This window comes from Pleuronectes platessa, chromosome 20 (assembly GCF_947347685.1).
Source record: "Pleuronectes platessa chromosome 20, fPlePla1.1, whole genome shotgun sequence".
NCBI lineage: Eukaryota > Metazoa > Chordata > Actinopteri > Pleuronectiformes > Pleuronectidae > Pleuronectes > Pleuronectes platessa.
In genome coordinates, this window is record NC_070645.1 from 10,560,634 (window position 1) to 10,583,300 (window position 22,667).

Below are 22,667 nucleotides of genomic sequence, written 5' to 3' on the forward strand. Positions count from 1 at the left end.
TCCAGTCCAGTAACTCTGTCCTGCTGCAGTAAATTCTTGGCAATGCATTAAAATGTGTATTAATACACATCTGAAAATAGTCCCCCTCAAAAAAGCCCTATTTAGTCCTGTTTGAGTACCATTTGCTAAGAACTGCAGCAGCTATTTTAACTAAATTGTAGTAATTATATTTTTTGTGACCTGCTTTAAATAATTTACATCTTTTAAAGGAACCAATAAGAAACCAGAAAGTATCGAGGGAAAAAAAACATTGTTGGTTGTGTTCTTTTCATGGGATTTATTGACAATGGGATAAATTGTATGGTATTTCCAGCCTTATCAATAATAATCAATGATCAATAATTCCATGTCAGGATAATATGCTTTGTGAATGAAAAACAGTAAAACTTACAACATGTATTGTCTGCTGAGTCCATCCAGAGATACTGGAAACGTTCACTGTCACTGTGTGAACTCCCTCGGTTTCAAAGATCCAGGTCTGCAGTTAATTACAACAAATATTTCCACTTTTCATATAAAAAAAAAAAACCTGAACATTATTTAATGCAACAACAAAAAAAGTTTAACCCAGCAACATTTGTTGCTGCGTCACAGTTTTGTTATGTCTCTTATTCAGGGAGGAAGAGGCGGAGCTAATAACTAACTAATGTTCGATGACCCTTGACCTCTGTAGTGTAGTGTGGTGACATAACTTAACTTGAATAAAACCAGAGTACAAGTTTCATTAGAAACCTTCTGCTTATGAATCTTTATTCCGTTGTAGGACCACAGCTGCTTCCAGTTTAATAAAAAACTCTCAGTTTCAACTGTTTTGTTTGAAAGCTGCAACTTATTAATAATAAAAAAAAACATTCTCACAAATTCTGCTGTTAAATATTAAATCTACATGTTAATAACCATCATTATATCTTAAATGGACGTAGATTCATTGATATGGGAAAAGTCTTTGAGAAGCAGATAATGAAAGTGGGATAAAAACACATTCGATCTTCAAATATTCATGTTCAAATAATATGTTATTTCTTGTGGATGACATTAAAATGATTAATTCACTAGTTGAACATTGCTGTCATTTAAAGCCACCATTACCAAATTTGCTTCTTGTATGTCTGATAATGGAGTTGGTTCATTTTAGACTGTTAAAAATCAATCATGCATTTATTACTTATGTATTAAATGATCCGTTCTTTCAAACATATCATCATATAGTAATATTTTTAATCCTACATACCATTGTTATGTTCTGACAATCAGAGTTTGTCATCTTTACACATCTTCTCTCTTCCTCTCCGTCTTTGTGACTAAAGCACCAGCAGAACCCTGCAGCCGGACCCTCACCCGAGTGTGCCTGCAGTGTGACAGGGTCGCCCACATAGGCTGCCTGTGTGGTCACACCGTGCGAGGTGGGCTGTTGAGGGTGAACGCAGGAGGGGACGCCCAGGGGCCCGTGGAGAAGAGAGATCTGTGCAGAGGGCTGTAAGACAGAGAGCTGCAGGGTGGAGGAGAGCGCGGACAGAGGGTTGGAGACTCTGACATCTGTAGAAAATGAAAAAGGTTTTAACACAGAATAATTTATTTTCTTAATGCATTAATTATTTACCATTGATTCAAGTTTTCTCTTACTGATTTCATGTTTTCCTGGAGTTTCTAAAATCCAGTGCTTTGACACAGAAAAGGAGCCATCGTCCAATACGCTGACATGATGTGAACTTTGACCTTTAGCCGTCGTTTCCAGGAACTCTACAGAGACAAAAAAGAGGTCCGGTCCTGCCAGACTAGGAATCCCTGAAAATCACAGAAAAGTAAGTCAGTGTAAAAAGAAAAACCAAACAGTGACATAAACTGTTCCTTTTGTTTTTTTTATTGTTGACATTTATCAAATAGAGATTTAGATTAGATATATTAATTCACAAGGACGCTCTGAATGAAAGAGTTTTTTTTAAGTTGATTATTTTATTAACAGATCTCAAACAGTTATCTTGAATTACATCATTACTTATTATAATTAAATAGTAAGTAAATGTATTGTAATAGAAACACACGAATGAATACACAACTTAATGTAGCTTGCTTTTAGTTTATATTCAAATATGAAAATGTTTTCGTGAAGTGGCTTTGGCTGTTATTGAAACTGCAAAAAAAATTTGAAAGGACTGAAATAAAAAAATAAAAACATTGACTACACAAATGTTTTCCTCTAAAAATGTTGTCTGAAGGTGAAGTCTGTATAGTGTGTATAATTATTTTGAATGATAATTAATAACTTATAATATAATATTGTGTAAAAGAGCAAATATATATATAGTCTATACACACCATATCATAAATAAAACTGTAAGGAAAATTTGAAATTTAATTTTAGCTAAGGACAAACATATGAATTCATTCTCACTTATAAGTAAAGAAGACAAAACACAAATGCCTTTGCCAAGTGTGAGTATCAGAAGTAAACTCAAACTTAAAGCATTGTATCTGTTGTCAGACACAGTATCAGCTGACCTGTGGGTTGGTCGGGACATCCAGCCAAGTTTCCAGAAACCTCCACAACAAAAGTTCCCCCAGCCTGAACTCTGTCTGCCGGAGACGACACATTAACTCTGTGAAGAAACGGTCCCTCAGTCCTGTAGAGAGCCACAGTCGCCCGTCCTCCTCCAACAGGCAAAGTCAGAGCACTAGGAGAAAAGAAATATCCAGAACAAGCTGCAGTGACTGTGCACAGTGGATGACAATTGTGAATTGATCATTAAAACTATAATTTTTAAATGTTTAACTAAGACTGTATGTGGAAAGAGTAACACAGAGTTTTTGATCTTCAGTGACAGAAGTCGTGGTTTGATACTAAAAGTAAAAACGTCCTCAGTGTGTCTCACCTCTGTCTTTGTCTCTGTGACTCTTCACTGGACGACGTGTTAAAACACTCACTGAAGACCAAACCATGTTTCAGGTGGTTGCCACAGTAACAGCTCTCAAAGGTCAATGCTGCCACCTGGTACCTTCAAGCACAAATAATGGAGGTTAATATAAAGCACATCCAACACACACACATATACAAAACTGTGAGTTATTGTTGACATGGCCTATATGTTTTAAAAGATGGTTTACACTAAATTGGGTGTAGTCATGGCAGCAATAGATTATTACATCTCATTATAAATAATAAAAATATACTTATTTCTAACATCATGTTTCAATTGAACAAAAGCCAGGAATTGAGACCAATTATCATGATTTTAAGGCTTTTTTGTTATTTATATCCCAAATTATACCATATGTATATATTTATAGTTATGTATACTTTTTTACTTTTTGTATATCTGTTAATCTTCTGAATTTCCTCATAGAGAAACATAAATGCAGGAAAAGATGCATGAGCTTTTCGTCATTTGAAAAAACTACCCAGGTGTCCTAAATTCTCTGGTGCAGCCTATTCATAATGAAAAAGTATAAATACAGCTGCACAAAGTATAAATACAGCTGCACATATAGCTAGCACATCAGTGTTTGTGGATTTTTATCATATATTTTTCTTTTTTTCATACATAATATTTTAGTTATCTGTCTGTTTATTCTACATGGACCTACAGATCAGCAATAAAACCCTGTCTGTGTTTGAAAGGAGATCGATGTCATACAAGTTTCACCTGAAATAAAATGATCCCAGCAAGAGTTAATTAAAAAATAAAATAATACTTGGATTTCCAATGTAATTTTAAATAAAAGGATAAACCCAACTGTCTTAATATTACATGCATGTGCCTCAGCGGCTGTTTAATCCAAACTCACCCCTCATCCAGACACCGCACGGAGCAGAGCACCGGGTCAAGGTCACGGGCTCCCTTGGGGGGATCCAGCCGGAGAAGAGAGGAGTCGCTGGGGTGGACGCACCCGAGGAACCACGGTGAGTTCTCGTTACCTGTCGGATGAACAGCCGCGGATGAGGGGTTGAAAAAAGGACGCAGTGATGCGAGCACGAAAACAAAAGAACCGAGCATGTCTGTGCGTAAAGTTTCCAAAAGGCCGCAGTTAGAAAAAGGGGCTCAGGAGAAGAGCGTGCATTAGATCGGGACGTGTGCAGGTTTGAGACTGAGAGGAGAGGACGAAACCAACAGGTGTAGTGACAAAACAACTGTGTCCATACAAGTTGCGTGTGGTGGGAACACAGAAAGTGACTGTATGTAAAACAAGCACAACACATGGGTGCGACGATGGAGGAAGCTGTGTTCACTGACCGTGGATCAAACAGGAAATTACTCATCTGTGGATATAGCGCTTTAACTTCTACAGATAAGTTACATGGCACAACTATTTAAATCCTAATAAGGACGTGTGTGTGTGTCCTGTTTTCAACAATATTGCATCTTATGCTGCTGAGGGAGAACTATGGCGGCTTTTTTAAATAAATCCCCCTATGCACCTTAAATATGATTTAATCGTTTAACATGTATAATATCAAATATACATATAATAAATGACGTAAGTTATGACAGTTATGTGCAAATCACACTTGGGGTCTCCTCACAAAGTGGGCAGAGTTGAATTGTGAATTTTGCGCAGCTTTTACCTGAAATAAAGCCGTTTCCGGGGCAACTCAATCAGGTGGTGCGGTGTGATCTGCGGAGTCTTTGGCCATAAACACAACTTATATAAATATGTCGCTCACTAATGAGGCCAAGGAAACCCTGCGGAAAATATGAATATGTGGTCTCAGTCTTATTTTTATCTGACAGCATGTCATGTTTGGTTGTCGTGTTGTTTCACACTGAGCCCTGGTGACATTTTTAATGTTGGTGTTCAAACGATATCCCCGGAAGGAGGAACACGTTCACGAGTGCGAGGTCAAAGCCATAAAGGAAATCACACAACCGATTCGGTTCCCTTATTGACCTTCAGCCCAGATTTGACCACTTCAGGGCCACACACTGATTTTTAATCTTTCGTCAACTTTAAATTAACGAAACATTAACATGGGAAGTTTAAAAATTCACGTTTTATTCTGGAACCAAGATCTACTTGAGGGATCAGATTTACGGATCATCTTCCAACGGAACTGAATGAGCCATGATGCCATGTCCAATATGAAAAAATATGAATCTAATTGACCCTTTACTGTTTGTTTATAAAGCACTGAATGGTTCAGGGCCAAAATACATTTCTGATCTTCTACTATGTCACGAACCATCCAGACCCCTCGGGTCGTCAGGGACGGATCTAAGAGTCACAACTAAACATGGAGAAGCAGCGTTCAGTGTTTATACTGCACATATGTGGAACAAGCTCCCAGAGAACTGCAGGTCTGCTGCAACTTCAAAACCAATGCTGAATACTTCCCTGTTTGCCACTGCCTTTTATTAAATCTAAAAAATATTAACTTTTCCTTTTTTTATTGTTTTGTTTTTTTATTCACAGTGCAACTTTTTGATATCTTTCAAATGCTTCTTTAGTGTTTTACAATTCCTCATGATGCCTTTTATATTTTATGTAAAGCTCTTGAAATGTGCTATAGAAATAACTTTGCCTTATCTCAGATATGGCTTTATATTTTACTGACCAGTAAAGGACACGTCATCCAGTGAGGTGGTTTGCTTTAAGAGATCAGTTAACATGGGTGGATGTCGACATGTGATGTTATTAGTTCAAGGAAAATCCATAAGAACGTCGTTTCAATCTGGAAATTATGTTATCGATCGGTATTTTTCAACTTGTTTAAATAAAGGTTAGATTGTGAGCCTGACACTATAAATCATCCGAGGACTCTGATTGTGGCTGAGGACGTCTGTGTTAAGAGGCGGAAAATGCGTAAAACACGGTCTTTCGTTGTAGGTACATGTTCCCCTTTTATTGAAGATATATATATATATATAAGCGTCCTCGTTGTGCTTCTGTAACTCCACCGGTCCACCTTAAAAACCTTTTACGGCTTCCTAGACATCCCCTTTAAGAGATTATCCAACAGCTCCTTGTCGCCAGCAGGAGGCGCAGTCAGACCGCGTCCTCGCCTCGTGGTGCATGCAGCAGAGAGGGGCACAGCGGGGGGAACACGCACACAGTTTTTTCTCTGTCCATCTTTTATAGGGAACACGCGCGTATTTGGATGATTTCGTTCCGTCTCCTAGTCCAGGACTCGAGGTCTTCACATGATATCAAATGACATCAGCCACACACACACACACGCACACTTACAAACAAATACATGTAGGCTTTCCATAAACTCGAATTTTATTTTCCATCTTATTCCCTATATTATTAATCTGCGTGTATAAAAACAAAACACTGATGGGAAGATAAACCTTTGTTTGGAAACAGTGGCTCCACATATCTTAAACTCGATTGTTTTTATGTTATTTCGTTTCCACCGAAAAATATTTGATTTGCTGCAGGACCTCCCGGAGCCCCACTCGAGGACCCCTGGAGGTCCCGGGATCCCACGTTGAGAGGCATGTTCCTTCCCAAATCCCCCCCTGACCATCATCCGTGTGGAGCGCTGAGGTCGTGACGCTGCGTAAAAGCCACCTCGGGCCTTATTTGTATCTCCAATTACCCGGTTTATTCGTTTGTGTGCGAGCTGTGTTTTTACGCTGTGCGTAATTAACGAACGAGCGATGCCGCGAAATGTCAGGAGAAATAAGATCCGCGTCGTGGAGCTGCGTTACCGGGTTGTGATAAAACAGGCGGAGCGTTATGTAAGTGCAGCGCAGTGTGAGCCGGTCTACCGAGGACACATGGGTCCGCTGGAGAGGAGGAAGAGCAGCTGACTCCCGGTGGACTGAAGTCTGATCTGAGGACAGATATTAATCTGTAATGGGTTGAACACGAGAGTCCACACAGAGGAGGGAGAGGTGGTTCCAGAATTTAGTTTTTACTCGCGTAATTTTAACGAGTTTATCAGCTGACATACAATTCCACTCAGTTGTATTTGTACAGCGCCAAATCGCAACATGTAGTATCTCAAGTTGCTTTACATGGTGAGGTCGACACTTAAAAGTATTATAGAGAAACAGTTCCCAGAACGAGAGAACATGTGCGGACTATGGAGAGAAACAACTCAGTTGTGACACTAAAACTTGTTCAGGGAAATTCTAGAAAATCCTTCACCGACCACTGATGTGTCATATTGATGTATTTTATTTTCTAGAAGGAGATATAGCCAATCTCTAGAAGAACAGTGAAATGATGTTGTATCCATAATGTTAACTGCCATGTTGATCCACTCGGTTATCTTCCTCTTTTGTTTCTGTCGTTGAGACATTTTATTTAAAATAAATGTCCTGCTTCTCCCAGTAGAAGATCTAATTTTATATTTCTTTCACTTTCTCTTTTCTAAACCAATGAATCCGAGTTTCCTGGAGTGATTCCTGGTCTTTCAGGACTTTCAGGACTTTCTCCTAACTGGATTTCATATTTTAGTACAGGCCCACATTCTTCTTCAAACTCATTAGGTCTGATGTTTTCAGACCACGTCTTTCGTCAAACATTAACAAATAACTGTGTGTGTGGCAGCTTACTCAGCATCCCTTTCTTTTTCTTTCCAGGGAGATTTGTTGAGGCAGTGTTTTTTTTATTCCTTTAGTGTTCCGTAAAGTGTTTCTGCAGAGCCAGAAAAATGCCACTCCTGAGCATGAGATCAAAAAGTCACACTGTGAATGAATTTGATCCCAAATAAACAATTTGTAAATCATGTCAGATTCTTAAAGATTCAGAGGAGTCAGTCTGTGAAGTCTCTTGTGTCCTTTATATTCATCGAGCAACTTCGAGTGGAACTTTTTCAGATATCAGCAAAAGTGTGGCCACAAGCCTTTCTGGTCTTATATCAGCATTTTAATATTTGGAGCAGGATTGAAGAAAATAAAAAATAAAATCTGGCTTGCATAGAAGTCAGGCCACGAGAAAGCAATGCTGCAGCATGTTGAGAAAACAGGAGTAAAACAGCAGATTAGATGGAAACGGAAAATGTTCCCATGAGAGGAAAATAAACTAATCAGCATAAAAAAAAACACTGATGTCAAACGAACAAAAACAGAATTAGCTTAACTTGATCAAAGAAAAGAAACTGATGAGTGATGTGGGTTGTTTCAGTTCGTTTTCATTTCTTGTTTTTAGCTTGTTTTACTCATTTCATTCACACCCACATTTTCCACTCTACTACTATATGTGCATTTTATTTCAAGCAGCAGTTCATTGTGTCAATGCAGTAGTTTGGGTTTATTCTGTGAGATATAACCTTTATATCTAACCTGAAAAAGACTCAAACCACACATTTGCTACATAATACATTTTTATGTATTATCTCAACATTAATTATGAATATATAATCCTGTTGAGTACCCACTGCTACGATTATTATTCTTAACCTGTTAATTATTAGTCCTGCTAGTCTAAATTAACATTCATTATCCTATTGTGATTATTATATTATATATCTTTATGTGTAACCTCTTCTCCCCCCGCCCCCCAGCCCCCTCCTCTAAACCCAACTACTGCAGGCAGACTGTCTCTACCTGTTAAAAAGGGAGATTCTCTCGCCCGTGGTGGGGCCTCTGTAAATAAAATCAGAAGGAAAAACAGTCTGGACCTGCCCTGAGATAAATTCAGTTAATTAACAAGTCAAGCTCCTTGGACCTGTGCCTGTAATGACCCTCCCTCAAAAAAAAAGACTGAACAATTTGTCTTTGTCAGAAGGGGGACTCTCGTTTGTGGCACAAAACCATTGCCTCTGATGTGCTGTTTGCTCCGAGCTCCTATTTACAAGCTGCTCCTGCACCAATCCACGAAGGAGGCCTAGAAAATCTGCAGGGTCAAAAGTAGTCAGAGAGGGACAGAGCTTTTATTTTGGTCTATTGACACATGGGTTTAGTCAAAGCATTAATTGTGCCTCCTAAAACCATAGTCTTAGTGCCTGCTTTATGTCACCACTGTGCTTAAACATATATATAGGCGAGAGATTTAAACATCCTTATTTTGTTTTTACAGCTCTCTGCCACTGTTTTTCGGCCCGAGGGTGCAGGAGCTCGACGGGCTCCGATTACTCTCCAAACACTCTTCAATCAGGACCAATTATTAAAGAGGATCCACTGTAACAGGCTGATCTTATCAGGGCTGGGTCAGCAACAGCAGGCGGCCACAACAGATAAAAAAGAAATGAAAATAAACATTGCAGAAAATTTGTTTTAGCAAGAACAAAACGTAAAGTCCTAAAAAACTCTGAATAAAAGAATGAAATCTAAATAAATACCAACATTCTATTATAAAAGTATATACTGGTGATATTTCGAAAATAAACTACAAAGAGTATGATTAAATGAAGCCAACAAAACAGCAAGAACTCCTCACTGAAACAATATGACTTAGTAGGAAATATACTTACTAATGGAAGGAATCAACCTTGTAAAGTCACATTTTAATTCCACAGGTAAAAAGTTATGCTCTTTACTGATAAACACCAGACTTAAATGAACTTTTAATGAAACGTCTCCGGATGTGAATACACCTCCTCCTAAATAAGGACCTGGTTACAATGAGTATTCAATCCCCAGCTTTTCCCCCTTTGTCCCACATCCTGAATACCCAGTCTGAAGAAGTGGGTGAAAAACGTTGGCTGCAACCTTATCTGGCAAAGGCCTAGACAGCAGCGTACGTGTCCTATTATATTTCTCACCCTCCCAATTTAAGAAAGTTCACTTGAAGAGCAGAAGAAAAGAAGCTCATCCACTCAAATCTGCCTCTGACACATTATGTCTCTTACCCAGAGGGGCTCTTCTTCATCCGTCTGACATTTGACATGAAGGTTTCTCTGGGTGAGAATATCTGTCGACTTAGGCGAGGGCCAGTGGCACTGACACACTAATTAATAATCAACAAGCTGTGGCCTGAATACATGTCGGTCAGTGGTAGAATCTCAGCTAATTATCTGTCATTGGAAGAATCTACAGTGCCTTGCATAAGTATTCACCCCCCTTGGACTTTTTCCCATTATGTACTGTTACTAACTGGAATTCAAATAGACTTAAATAAACTTTTTCCCGTTTGATCAACAAAACATGCATAGTACTTTGGAGGTGCAAAATAAATTTTATTGTGACAAAACAATAATGAGAACAAAAAAGTTGACATCTGTTGGGTGCATAAGTATTCACCCCCCTGTGTCAATACTTGGTAGAACCCCCTTTCGCTGCAATTACAGCTGCAAGTCTTTTGGGGTATGTCTCTACCAGCTTTGCACATCTAGAGATGGAAAGGTTTGTCCATTCTTCTTGGCAAAAAAGATGAAGATCAGTCAGATTGGATGGAGACCGTCTGTGAACCGCAATCTTCAAGTCTTGCCATAGATTCTCTATTGGATTGAGGTCTGGGCTTTGACTGGGCCATTTTAAGACATTAACATTCTTTAATCCAAACCATTCCTTTGTAGCTCTGGCTGTATGTTTAGGGTCATTGTCCTGCTGGAAGATGAACCTCCGCCCCAGTCTCAAGTCTTTTGCAGACTGCATCAGATTTTCTTCAAGGATTTCCCTGTATTTGGCTCCATCCATCTTTCCCTCTATTCTGACCAGTTTCCCTGTACCTGCTGAAGAGAAGCATCCCCACAGCATGATGCTACCACCACCATGTTTCACTGTTGAGATGGTGTGCTCAGGGTGATGGGCAGTGTTGGGTTTTCGCCACACATAGCGTTTTGCATTGAGGCCAAAAAGTTCAATTTTGGTCTCATCTGACCAGAGCACCTTCTTCCACATGTTTGCTGTGTCTCCCACATGGCTTCTGGCAAACTCCAAACGGGATTTTTTATGGATCCCTTTCAACAATGGCTTTCTTCTTGCCACTCTTCCATAAAGGCCAGATTTGTGGAGTGGACGACTAATAGTTGTCCTGTGGACAGATTCTCCCACCTCAGCTGTGGATCTCTGCAACTCCTCCAGAGTAACCATGGGCCTCCTGGTTGCTTCTCTGATTCATTTTCTCCTTGTCCGACTCTTCAGTTTGGGTGGACGGCCTCCTCTTGGTAGGTTTGCGGTTGTGCCATATTCTTTCCATTTTCTTATGATGGATTTTATGGTGCTCAGAGAGATGTTCAAAGCTCTGGATATTTTTTTATAACCTAACCCTGCTTCATATTTCTCCACAACTTTATCCCTGACCTGTTTGGTGAGCTCCTTGGTCTTCATGATGCTGTTTGTTCAGTAATGATCTCCAACAAACTCTGAGTCCGTCACAGAACAGGTGTATTTATACTGAGATTAAATTGCAGACAGGTGGACCCTATTTACTAATTATGTGACTTGCAAATGTGACTTGTGAATGCAATTGGTCGCACCAGATCTTTGTTAGGGGTTTCACAGTAAAGGGGGTGAATACATATGCACTCAACACTTTTCAGATTTTTATTTTTAAATAATTGTGAAATCCATGTAATATTTCCCCCCACTTCCAAATGATGCACTATTTTGTGTTGGTCCATTACATAAACTCACGATGAAATAAATTTTAATCTGTGGTTATACCATGACAAAATGTAGAAAAGTCCAAAGGGGGTGAATACTTATGCAAGGCACTGTATGTTTGTTAAGCAAGTCCCATATTGTTTTGATGTGTCAGCGGGTTTTCGTGTGTGTGTGTGTATGTGTGTGTGCATGCATGTGTGTGTTGGTGGCTTTTATCCCCCCCACCAGTCCAGCCTGGGCTCCTTGTTCTAAGTCCCTGGTATGAGGGGTCAAAGGTCACCGCTGCTTGTGGCCTGTTCAAATCCCCCTATAGTGTGTAATGTTCTCGACTGACCTGTCATTTAATAAAGGGAACCAGTGTCCAGATATTAGTTTTCAGGCCGTGGGACATTTTAATCAGTTGATCTGCAGCTTGAAACTGTCATTTCCTTTATTTCAATAAGCCAAGATCTATTATTATAAAGGACTGCATACATTTATAGATGTTAACATCAAATATATCCCAAAAAACTGACGTGACACCTTGTTTTGTTGTGGTTATTATAGTTTTATTTCATTATAAAAACTTTGCTTTTCCTCTTTACAGATGTGCACATGTGGAGATTGGCTGATTTACATTTTTCTTATCGGAAACAATTTGTATATTGTATAATATAATAATAATAACAATAATTTCTCAAACAGATGTTTGGACATGTCAACAGGATTTGACGATTTCTTCAAATGTACAACAGGAATGTCCAACTTTATTCAATATCTTCAGTTGAGCTTCACTACAAACTGAAGACGAAATATTTAACTGGGTCTGAAGTTTATGATTATTTTAGGACCATTAAGCTGATAACAGATTGAGTTAGGTTGCGTGTTTCAAACAACATTTCTATTTAGAACTGAAACCTACACCCAATGACAAAAATCAATGAGTTGGTTTTTTGTAATAGTATTTAAAATAAATTCTGGGTTTAAGCTCTGGACCATCACAAACTAAATTAGGAAACAAATGAAAAAATATAATGAGATAAATCACTTCCACAAAACTCAAACCTAGACACTTTTTGAATTTTTGTATGATTTGTAAATATTTTTTTTTTGTGTATCTTCCTGAAGTTTCTGTTTTTTGAAGTTTCACAAAAATACATTCATTTCACTTTTTAACTATGAGGTTTAGTATATTTCTTTAATTTACATAAATGGTTTTCAGAATCAATTCTTATAGTTTAAGAGCAGTGTCTGAACCATATAAAACTAATTATAGGATTAAAAGAATAATTTAGACAAATAATTTCCACACCTTCTGAATCTTCTTGCAATGTGTAAATATTTGTCTTTGGTGTCCATCAATATATGTGAACTTTCATGAATAATTCATAAACAAACCTCCACATGAGAAGCCACATGTGTTAGACCGACAGAAAAACAACTTTTTCTCATGCTTAGAATAAAATCTCTTAAAATATGTTGGAATGTTGTTAAATGTTGGAATGCTGTTAAATGTTGGTGTGTTTGTCTCGCACCGATCTGCTGAACGCTACGGGCTCCCCGCGCCACTCGGGGGCCAGTCCGCACTCCACTGAACGGGAGGGAATCTTGTTGATAACTGATTGAATTGTATGGTAAAAGTTGCTGCAGCCCGCATGCTCCATTCAGCATGATGCTACATCTGGCTCTGTGCTGTCCCAAGAAAAGCCTTTACAAATGGAGTTGAGCTCCATGACGGAGCAGAAGCCCCTCTGGTGCTGGTTTTCCCCTTCCTCCTCCTCCTCCTCCTCCTCCTGCGTCCGTCCTCACCCCCCGTGCACGTCCCCATGGCGAGGGAAATCCACCACAATTCCGTTTCTTTTTTTTCTTAAATGCGTTTTCATCGCTTCAGGGCCACTTATCAAGCAGAGAGGATTCACATTTAATTTACACGCGCAGGCGAGAAGACGCACGAGATCAGGGCCACGTGAGCACAAGTGCACTCGCTAATTTGTTGATCAGTGATCCATTAGACGTTATAGATTATTATCAGTGTTGTATTTGGAAGACAACGACTTTATTTAACCTACTACTAATGGTACTAATAATAATAATTACATATGACAACAGACTTTTTTCTACATAATTAGTCGCAGGGGTCTTTGGTGTTGATAGGATCCCAAACAAACAGACGTAGTACTTATAACTATATTTACTATACTTATAACGTATTACTCAATATCAACACTAGTCTTTATTTCCTAAGCCTAAAGCTCCCATGTTTTATTTACTTATAATTTAATTTATTAATTTATTTGGTTTATCTTTTTACTTTGCAGCACACCATTTGGCGTTTGAATGGATTCTTTAAAAAATATTTAATAGGTGCATTATTGTCCCATGTCCTCTCTCCTACACCAGGCAGCCGTCCCTCCCTCTGGCCCCGGGTCTGAGCAGGAGGATCCGGGTAAAGCCCCAGCAGAGGCAGCGTTGTTTTCCCGCACCACGTTCTCCGCATGCACGTTAAACCAGCACAACAGAAGCTGCAGTGAAAGAACAGGTTTAACTGTGAACGTGTACATATGAAAACGTCGGGGCCTGATTATAAAGCCCTTTGCTTTAATTCGTACTTTTGTATCACTGCTGTTTTGTTATGGCTGCATGATCGTATGAATATAACTATGTTATGAGTCCATGACCTTTGCACTACTTTTTTTCTTCTATTCACTTCTGGGACTTTTAGGCTTTTTGATTGATTGCAAGTCTCCACACACGTAAACAAGTATAGTCTACAAATGGAGGAGTTTTTTGGGTGTTGAATAATTTTTTTGTACAATTTGGATTAGAAAATTAGGATTATAGATACAAATGTGGTCAGTCTCCATACATTAAATTATGGCCCCTCACGTGGGCTAATTCAAACTCCACTGAAGTTTATTGTCTGCAGCTTTACAAATGTTGAAAAGTGTGAATTGCTTGGAGCTCATAACACATGTAGGTAAAACAAATATTAAAGCAAAGAAAGAGAAATGGTTTGAGTTTACTGCTCCTCTAATCCTCTCGGTTTCTCATGTGGCTCGAATAAATACATGCACGTTTTAAAAAGGGGAAAAGCACATGAACCAGGCAGAGGAGTCAAACCCTGCGAGGATCCACAGAGAGCTTTTCTCGATGGAGGACGTTTCTTCTGCACTTTAAACTGTGGAGTCAGAACGTGTAAGTGATAGTGATAGTGAAGATGTAATTTCCCCAACTTTAACAAGAAGTTACAGCCTCTGTAGCGTTTATATGGTGCATTCACAACACACCCATGAGAATGAAGCATGCGTAGATTCGGAGTTTTGTGTAGAAAGCTCGGCTATAAGCGTAAAGGCTGCGCCACTACGATTTCATGCAACCTGGATGTTGACGCTGCTTAGTTTGTAATGCAATGTACATTTAGAGTCTATGCTTCTAAATGTGCATGTGCCTGAGTTTAATCTCAGTCGTCGGTTATTCTGATTAAAGAATACAATGCTAATTAGGGGCAATTATTGTTGCCATTATTTACATTTTAGGTGAGCCATAAAATATATATTTTTTCATATTTGGTTTCGCAGTAGGTGACGTTCCTGCTTTCCTCGTTGGGGCTGGACAAGTGTATGTCTGCATGCAATGTGACTGTTTCTGCAGCAGAGCCGTTTTATCATGCAGAGACTTCTCAGGGACTCTTCTGCTCCATGAGACCTGCAGAAACCCAGGTCATACACACACACACACACACACACACACACACACACACACACACACTTCACGACATGAAAATCCTGTGGCATTAACAGCCACCCTAACCTTTTTTCAAACTTTCCAAATGGCTCCATAATGCAAGGAGATTTTTGGTATATTAATGCATAACAACGTTATGAGCTGGCGGAGTACGTGACCTTGTGTGAGGTGGCGAGTGCATGCAGGCAAGCTGAGAGATTAGACATAAACTCGGCTCCTGACAGCTTTTATCGGCCTCCGTGTATTTGATTGTCTCAAAGATCAATGCAAAGTGCTGACCCTGGCGCGCCATGCATGTGTCAGCAATACCCACAACTTGGTGTTTTCAAAACATGCATGCAGAGACCAATTTATGCAATATAGACTGAGCTCTTTAGAATTTACTTTTAAATGAATTTACTAAATTGTGTGAGGGCGTGTTTTCTTCTCTTTCCCCTCACGTATTCTTTCCATTGTTATTCTATAGAAGCTACAGTCTACTGGTTCCCAATCCGCACTGGAATTTAACCCTGAAACGCCAGCAGCATTATAATGGCTCGTCCCTGCTTCCAGTATGGCCCCTTCAGGCTCCAGCTCCATGCAACAGCGGCGGCGGCGGCGGCAGCAGCAGCCGTCGAGCTGGGGCCAGACAGCCTGCTATGCAGCCCCGGCTCCCCTTATCATTCCCGGGGCTTGAGCCTACACCACGTAGACTATACACGGCAGTCTAATTTATCAGGAACACATCACGTCCAACGTGGCAGCATGAGCGAAGGGCAAGTCTAGTCAGAGCTTCTTTGCAGAAGTTCTAAAGGTTTTTCCGCAGCACACAATATCCTGACTTGTGGAATAGCCCGGGGCAGGTTGTGCACTCATACAACACGTGGCTTTGAGCTGTTATTTTATCTGTTTGTATTTTACAATCTGGATTTAACTTTTATTTCTCTTTTTACAGTTGTTATTTTATCTCTTATTATAGCCCCGTTATAGAGGGGGGTTATAAAAGTTGGCCACCTCTTTACGCAAAGCATTTCCTGCTTTTTGCATTCACGCTATAAAAACTCTCTTTAGTGCAGCGGTCCTGTAGGGGTGTTGTTTAGCTCCGGCTTATGGAAGGTGTTCCTCTCTGCTTGCATAAACCTTGAGTGCAGCTTCCATGCACGCACCGCCTCATGCGCAGTGGTTTGGGAATGGCTGCATGCGTAAATGTCTGCGGTTTGCCTCTTGTTATTATTGCAAGCTCCGACGGGCCACCACGTCTTCCGTCTCCCTCTCTCTCGCTCTCTCTCTCTCACACACACACACACACACACACACACACACACACGCACACGCATGCACACGTACACACACACACGCCCACACACACACACACACACACACACACACACACACACACACACACACACACACACACACACACACGGGAAGGGAATCCCTCTCTACACTGTTGGAGTTAAACCATGAACATATTACATGTGCTCATCTTTTAACTAGGCCTATATTTAACACAATTGTTGGTTTAAACTTCCCACAGTGTAGATAAGCATGTGAGGTCCATTTCCTTTCAAATCAGAAACCTCAGAAAAACCCTAACTGTGTCCAATTGAATATATACGTCTGATTGTTCATTAATACGTCCATAAATTAATGTGGTGCAGAGGAGTCTAAATTAAAAGGTGGGGGAGATTTTATGTCAAACTCTGTAGATATCAACGATGAAAAGCAGATGTGTACCCAAATTAAAAGATTATAAAGAAATTAGGAAAATATTTTATTTCTTTAATTTCATAAACCTCTCCTACGTAACGCAAAATTTTGGAAAATGTACCCATAATTAAACCTATTTATATCCCCATGCACACACGCACGCACACACACACACACACACACACACACACACACACACACACGGACATAATTATAACAAATACTAATCCTCCTAAAAAAAAGAAAGAGAAAGAAGTCATGACATTTACACTCAGTCGCTTTTAATGAATGCTTCAGAATAAAAAAGAAAGGGAAAGTGCTTCAGAAATCCACCGTTCAAGTTTCCATTTCGGGTGCCGCTGTACGATATATATAGATATATATATTCACAACCCCCCAAAAAATCCAATATACAAGAAACCTCAGAAAACTTCACAAAAATAAATATTCAGTCTCATATAAACAACCAGTGACTTCAAATTCCATGTCAAAAAAGCTGACCTCAAGTATTGTATATAAAAAAGAAAAAAAAGGAAAAAGTGGATGAGTGAGAGAAGAGGAAGAGGAGGAGAAACAGTGCGTGCAGCCTCTATCTGCAGCACGATGCATTTGTTGACATTGATAGCGTCACTGTCGGGGCGCTATTTGTCATAATGGTGGAAAAAAAGGGGTCCTCCCAACAGGCCATTACCACCATCCCCGTCCGTCAGCCGTGCATTGTGAGCGCTGCGTGAGAATAGGCTGGTGCGTCATTGGGGTGGTGAGGGTGGAGTGTGTGTGTGTGTGTCACAGAGAGGGGGGGGGGGGGGGGGGGGGGTAACCCGCACAGCTTTACGCACGGCTATTTCTCTTCCTCCTATGCCGTGCAGCCTGTGCTTTTGACATGCGGATTAAAGGTTGAAAGCTTCGGTCTTGCAACACAGCGACCCCCTCCCCTTCACCCATACCACCACCGCCATCCTCCTCCTCCTCGACCCTGTGCAACCCCCTCCGTTTTACTGCTGTAGCCTGCACAAACACACACACACACACCACCAGCTTGTGTCATATAGCTCCAGAAATATCCTCTTTACAGGCTGAGAATATCTTGAGTTCAAGTCTGAGTTGTTGGCCCTAGCCTCAAAGTAAAGGAAAAAATAAGGCCCACAGTGAGCTGGTGGCTTCATGACTGAACAAACGTCTTGTGCCAACGCTGATTGAGTGAAACTTGCTATTTGGACATCTTTCCACCTTCCCCCCAAACTCTCTCTGACTCTCTCTCTCGCTGTCTTTTTTTTACATTTTACAATCACCCTTTAAATGGTTCCTACAATCCTCTGAATGAATGTGCCCCCTTTCTGCTGCATGTGCTTGCGAGGAGGCTGACATCATTCTCGGGGCTTTGGGTTTGTTGTGATCTGGCTCGCCATAAGCTGGGCCTCCTCTCCTTTTGTGGCTGACAGAAGCCTGCCAATTAAGCAGAGTCTGGCCATTAAAAGCATCCAGGCATGTAGGCATAGTCCATATACCTACATGTAGGTGCAGCTTGAGCCTTTAAAAAGTGTGTGCAACTAAAAATGTGGGGGCTAGACGGGGTAGTACATTCACTGAGTCTACATTGATGTGGTAATTTGAGATTATGAGAGGAAAGCGTATTGGCTCTTAAATTTAAAAAAAGCTAATTGTATTTTGGGTGTCTCAGCCAATAATGGAGGAATAAATGACGTCTTTATTCCTCAGATAAAGATAATTTAATTCTACTTAAAACAAAATAATGAACAACACTGGAATCAGCATATAGGAAACCAGAAAACCTAAAGAATCCTCCAAAGCGCAAGGAACTGAATGCACCTCATTGGTCTTTTTGTCTACATCCAACAGTCTTATCATTTTTATTTTCTTGTTTTTCTTTCTGCCAACATCTCCCCAACACAATGTTCCATACTGTAGTCATACACCACTAAAGCTAAATAAAGACCCCCCAATGGTAGCAAAGTGCATCACTTGTGCTTGGTCGCATTGTTTCTGAGTAGCCAGTGTAGCTATAGAATGTGTTTCACGCGTTTTTGGTGCTGGTTCATTTATTTTTCACCTCTGATTCACATCCCACATGGCAACCCTATCTTGGACATCGCCATTGTGTGTGCACGTTATTTTCCTGATTTATTTTCGTGCACCTGAACGCGCAAAGAGACGCAAACCTATGGCACAGCAATAACGTGCACACGCCACCGGTGTCCAAAGGGACTTGACGGGGACACGAACCGAGTGTGTGGCGCTGTGAAGGTCTGAGCCTTATTCCTTCATGTGATTGTCTGAGTACATAAGGCCAGTGTGTTGTGTCTGGGCCCTGCGTCTGTGCGCCGTCACACACGTTAGGACAACCAGGAAATACTGCGCAGAAAAGAAAAAAAAAGACTGAAAACCAGATCACAAGCACTCTGGAAAAACCCACAACCACCAGGAATAGTTCCCTGTCGAATCTAATAAAGGCTTAACTGTGAGAAGGTATAGATTGACACTGATAAAACCCATTTTCATAAGAATCCTCTGAAGCTGAACACTTGGAAACCAGTGTGGCCAAGCCGGACAGCGTGACACTCATGAAAGAAAAACACATCTTTTAATGGCACAGAATTGGAACCCTGACTTTTTCTTTCTTTGTTTTTTAGATTTAAATCAAACTCAGCACCATCTTAAACAAAAATTAGCCTCATTCCAAAGAATGCTGGGATTTCCCCCCTCTTTTTTCAGACAAAGCACAAACCACTGAAACCCTGGCATCATACAATCCAACAAGTCGAAAGGCGAAGAAGAAACAGTCGAGTTTAGAGAACAATAATTATAATAAAAAAATCAAGTAAACACAACAACGAGAACCTAACATATTGCTTAGGGTTTGTAGCTTATTGAGAAAAATAAAACACAACTTTTTTAAGCGTAAATCCACGAGCGGTGTCTCACAGTCCCGTGTGCGTGAGGCTCCGAGAGGGGGGCAGATCGTGTAGGTTTTCCTCCATCAAATCTCAAAACAAAGCAGGAATGTATATCCATTCACAGGAGGGGAAAAAAAGAAGAAGGGATGAGGGGGAGGCGGAAAAAATACAGACCGACAAAAGTTTGGAGCAGTTCTGCTGCGCTCACGTTAAGACTCTGGCTACGATTGTGTTGGAGATGGACACCGTGGTGGGGGCTTTTGTTGTTTTGCTTGTTTTTTTTTTTAAACCCTCAGTATTTCCTCGTTCTCTGAGTGTGTGGGGGAGGGAGAATGTGGACGCCTGGCTGCCACCTCCACACGGGGTGGGACGGAGGGGGAGGCCCGGGGCCCCTCAGCGAGTTCAGGGAGTAAGCGGGGCACAAATCCCCGTCGTTGCCAACAACCAGCGACGGCGGGGAGGGGAAATTCGCCATCAGGCTGAAAGGCAATTTTGCGGCCGGTGCTGCAGTACTGGCGCTGCTGCTGCGTTTGCGTCTGCTCGGTAAATCCTCCGTGGCCGCCTCCTGACGAGAGGAGGAAGAGGAGCATGTAGACGAAGTAGAAGACGAAGAAGAAGAAGAAGAGGACGAGGAGGAGGAGGAAAAAGAAGAGGACAGGGCAGCCTTGTTGACCCTGGGCACGTTTTGTTTTGTTTGCAACCTGGAAACTCGGGCTTTCTTGTTCCCCAGCACCGCAGCCTTCAGGGTTCTGTGCCTTGGCTCCCCCTCCTCGGTGGACGATGCGTCCTTGGTGCGGCTGCATTCCTGAGGGCCACATGGGGACCTGGGGTCTACACCAGGGCTCTTATCTGTGGCTTTAATCCCGCTATTGAAAAAGTCCCCTTGCTTGATTGTGGCACCGCTGATATGCAGGCCATAGCTGCTCTCCGCTTTATTGTCTCCTTTACATTTGACTACAGAGGCCCGGCTCTGGTATTCATATTCATCACAGCTTTCCTCCACTTTAACTTTCACATTGTGGAGGTTGAAGGGAGGTGTCCTGGCCAGCCTGCCGCGGTCCGAGTGGGGGGCGGCGGTCACAGGGGCCTCCTCCGTCTCGGCCTTTATTTTCCTCAGTGGGGTTGGCAGTTTTAAGGTGGTGACTTTCGCCTCCCTTTTATCGGCACATTTGGGAAACATGTCCTGGTCCCACTGTGCGCTGAGTCCCGGGGGGCATTTGATGGGATACCCGGGTGTCCTGCGTGTGGGGTGAAAGGCCTTGCTCCGGGTGAGTCCCGGTGAATAGGAGGGCAGCTCCACATCAGGATCAGCATCACAAGCCTTTTCCCTTTTGAAGCTCTCGCCCACAGCTGAGTAAAATTTTGGTGGCTGTATGGGTCCCAGGTCCTTTCTGTATTCACTGCAGATAAATTCACATTTTTGCCTTTTCTCCTGTCTGCTGTCTCCCGTGTGCGAGGGGGCAACATGACCCAGTGTCCTGTGCTGCTTCTCGTTGTTGTAGTGAAACGTGGGCTGGAGGACCAAAGGTGCTTTACTATTAGTGACGCTTTTGGACAGAGACCCGACCCGGGCGCGTCTGAACCGGATGCTCTGCACCGAGACCCGGCTCGAAACCGAGCTGGAGTCGGACTGAGAGGAGCTCTCCTCGTCATCTGAGCTGACCTCTGAACTCTCCGACTGGCTGTCATCCTCGTCCTCTTCCTCTTCCTCCTCAGAGCTCCCGGAGTTGCTGGTAGTTGAGAAGCCCGACCCAAAATCCGAGTCGGGGTATGCCCGGTCCGAGTAGGTGCTGGACTCGGTGTCGCTGCTGTAACTCTCCGTGAAAGACTGCTCCTGGTGCTGGTGTTGCTGGTGCTGGTGATGGTGCTGGGGTCTCGGGTGGAGATAGAAATCCTGGCCGAGGTGGAAAGCACCGAAAGAGGTCCCGTGGCTATCGGTTGGTTTGGGTTGCACGAGCAGCACCGGCGGTACGTGCTGGTGCGCGTGCCTGCTCCTGCTCCACGATTGCCTCGCGCTGTCCTTGCCGCCGCCCCCCTCGCGCCTCCTCTTCCTCTTGTGAAGTAGGTCGCCGGCGGAGCGCGAGAGCCTGGACTGAGCAGCTATGGCGGACTGGAGCACCACGGGCTGCCGGCTCACCGCGCTCCGGTAAACCGCGTGCCTTTGGCTCAAAGTAACACAGTTCCCTGTTATTTTAGATGTTTCATAGTTTTTAAAGTGTTTGTGACCGGATTTAGTCGCCGCTCGGAAATCCCGGCCGTGGGTTTTGTGGTAAAATTGAGGTAGTTTGGAGTCGGTGAGGCAGGGAGCCAGCTCTCTCCGCCTGGCCGCCTTGCTGTGGAGCGCGAGAGTCTCCGGGACGCCGTGCAAACTGAACCAAACTTTCTCCCTCCACAGCTCGGCGGCGTCGGCGCTGAGCAGCCCCGGGGACGCGTCCACCTCCCCGGGGGGAAGCGGCGCTTTTGCTTTCCTTTTGTTGGACTTCAACACCCGCTCCGTCTTGCAGGAGAAGTACAGAGCCTCCACGTCCTCCCGCGATATCAGCGTGCACTTCGCGGCGTGGAAAGCTATTGAGTTTATTGCCTTGAGCTTGCGCAGCTCCTCCAGGTCGCAGTGGTGCTTCTTCACCTTCAGGTGGTCCATGCGCTTGTGCACCGTGGTCCGAGGGATGTTCTTCAGCAGGTCGGTGAAGACCTGGGACAAAGCAAACATTTGCTTGCCTTGGATGAGCAGGTATCCCAGTCTCACTCCTTGCATTTCCTCAAAACCACACTCCAGGTCTCCCATGTTTCATACAACAGCTCCAATGTATTTAATCCATGTGCAGTCACTCTCAGTATAGTGTGGACCTACGCGTAAATGGCATGGGGGTCTTGAGCTCAGGACCTCCTGCTCATACCTTTAATC

At 42.2% G+C, this 22,667-nt stretch overlaps 1 protein-coding gene and 1 long non-coding RNA gene across 2 annotated transcripts; one reads left to right on the top strand and one right to left on the bottom strand.

The window, feature by feature from the left end:
- Positions 1-1,483: 1,483 nt before the first annotated feature.
- LOC128425476 (uncharacterized) lies at positions 1,484-2,698 on the top strand. The gene is made up of 3 exons (XR_008333148.1): positions 1,484-1,554; positions 1,672-1,802; positions 2,483-2,698. It is a non-coding gene; the product is annotated as an uncharacterized LOC128425476 (long non-coding RNA).
- Positions 2,699-17,652: 14,954 nt separating this feature from the next.
- On the bottom strand, positions 17,653-22,567 carry skida1 (SKI/DACH domain containing 1). Its single transcript, XM_053412270.1, has one exon. The coding sequence runs from the start codon at positions 22,545-22,547 to the stop codon at positions 20,055-20,057; it is 2,493 nt and encodes an 830-aa protein (XP_053268245.1). The 5' UTR covers positions 22,548-22,567; the 3' UTR covers positions 17,653-20,054.
- Between the last annotated feature and the right edge of the window lie 100 nt (positions 22,568-22,667).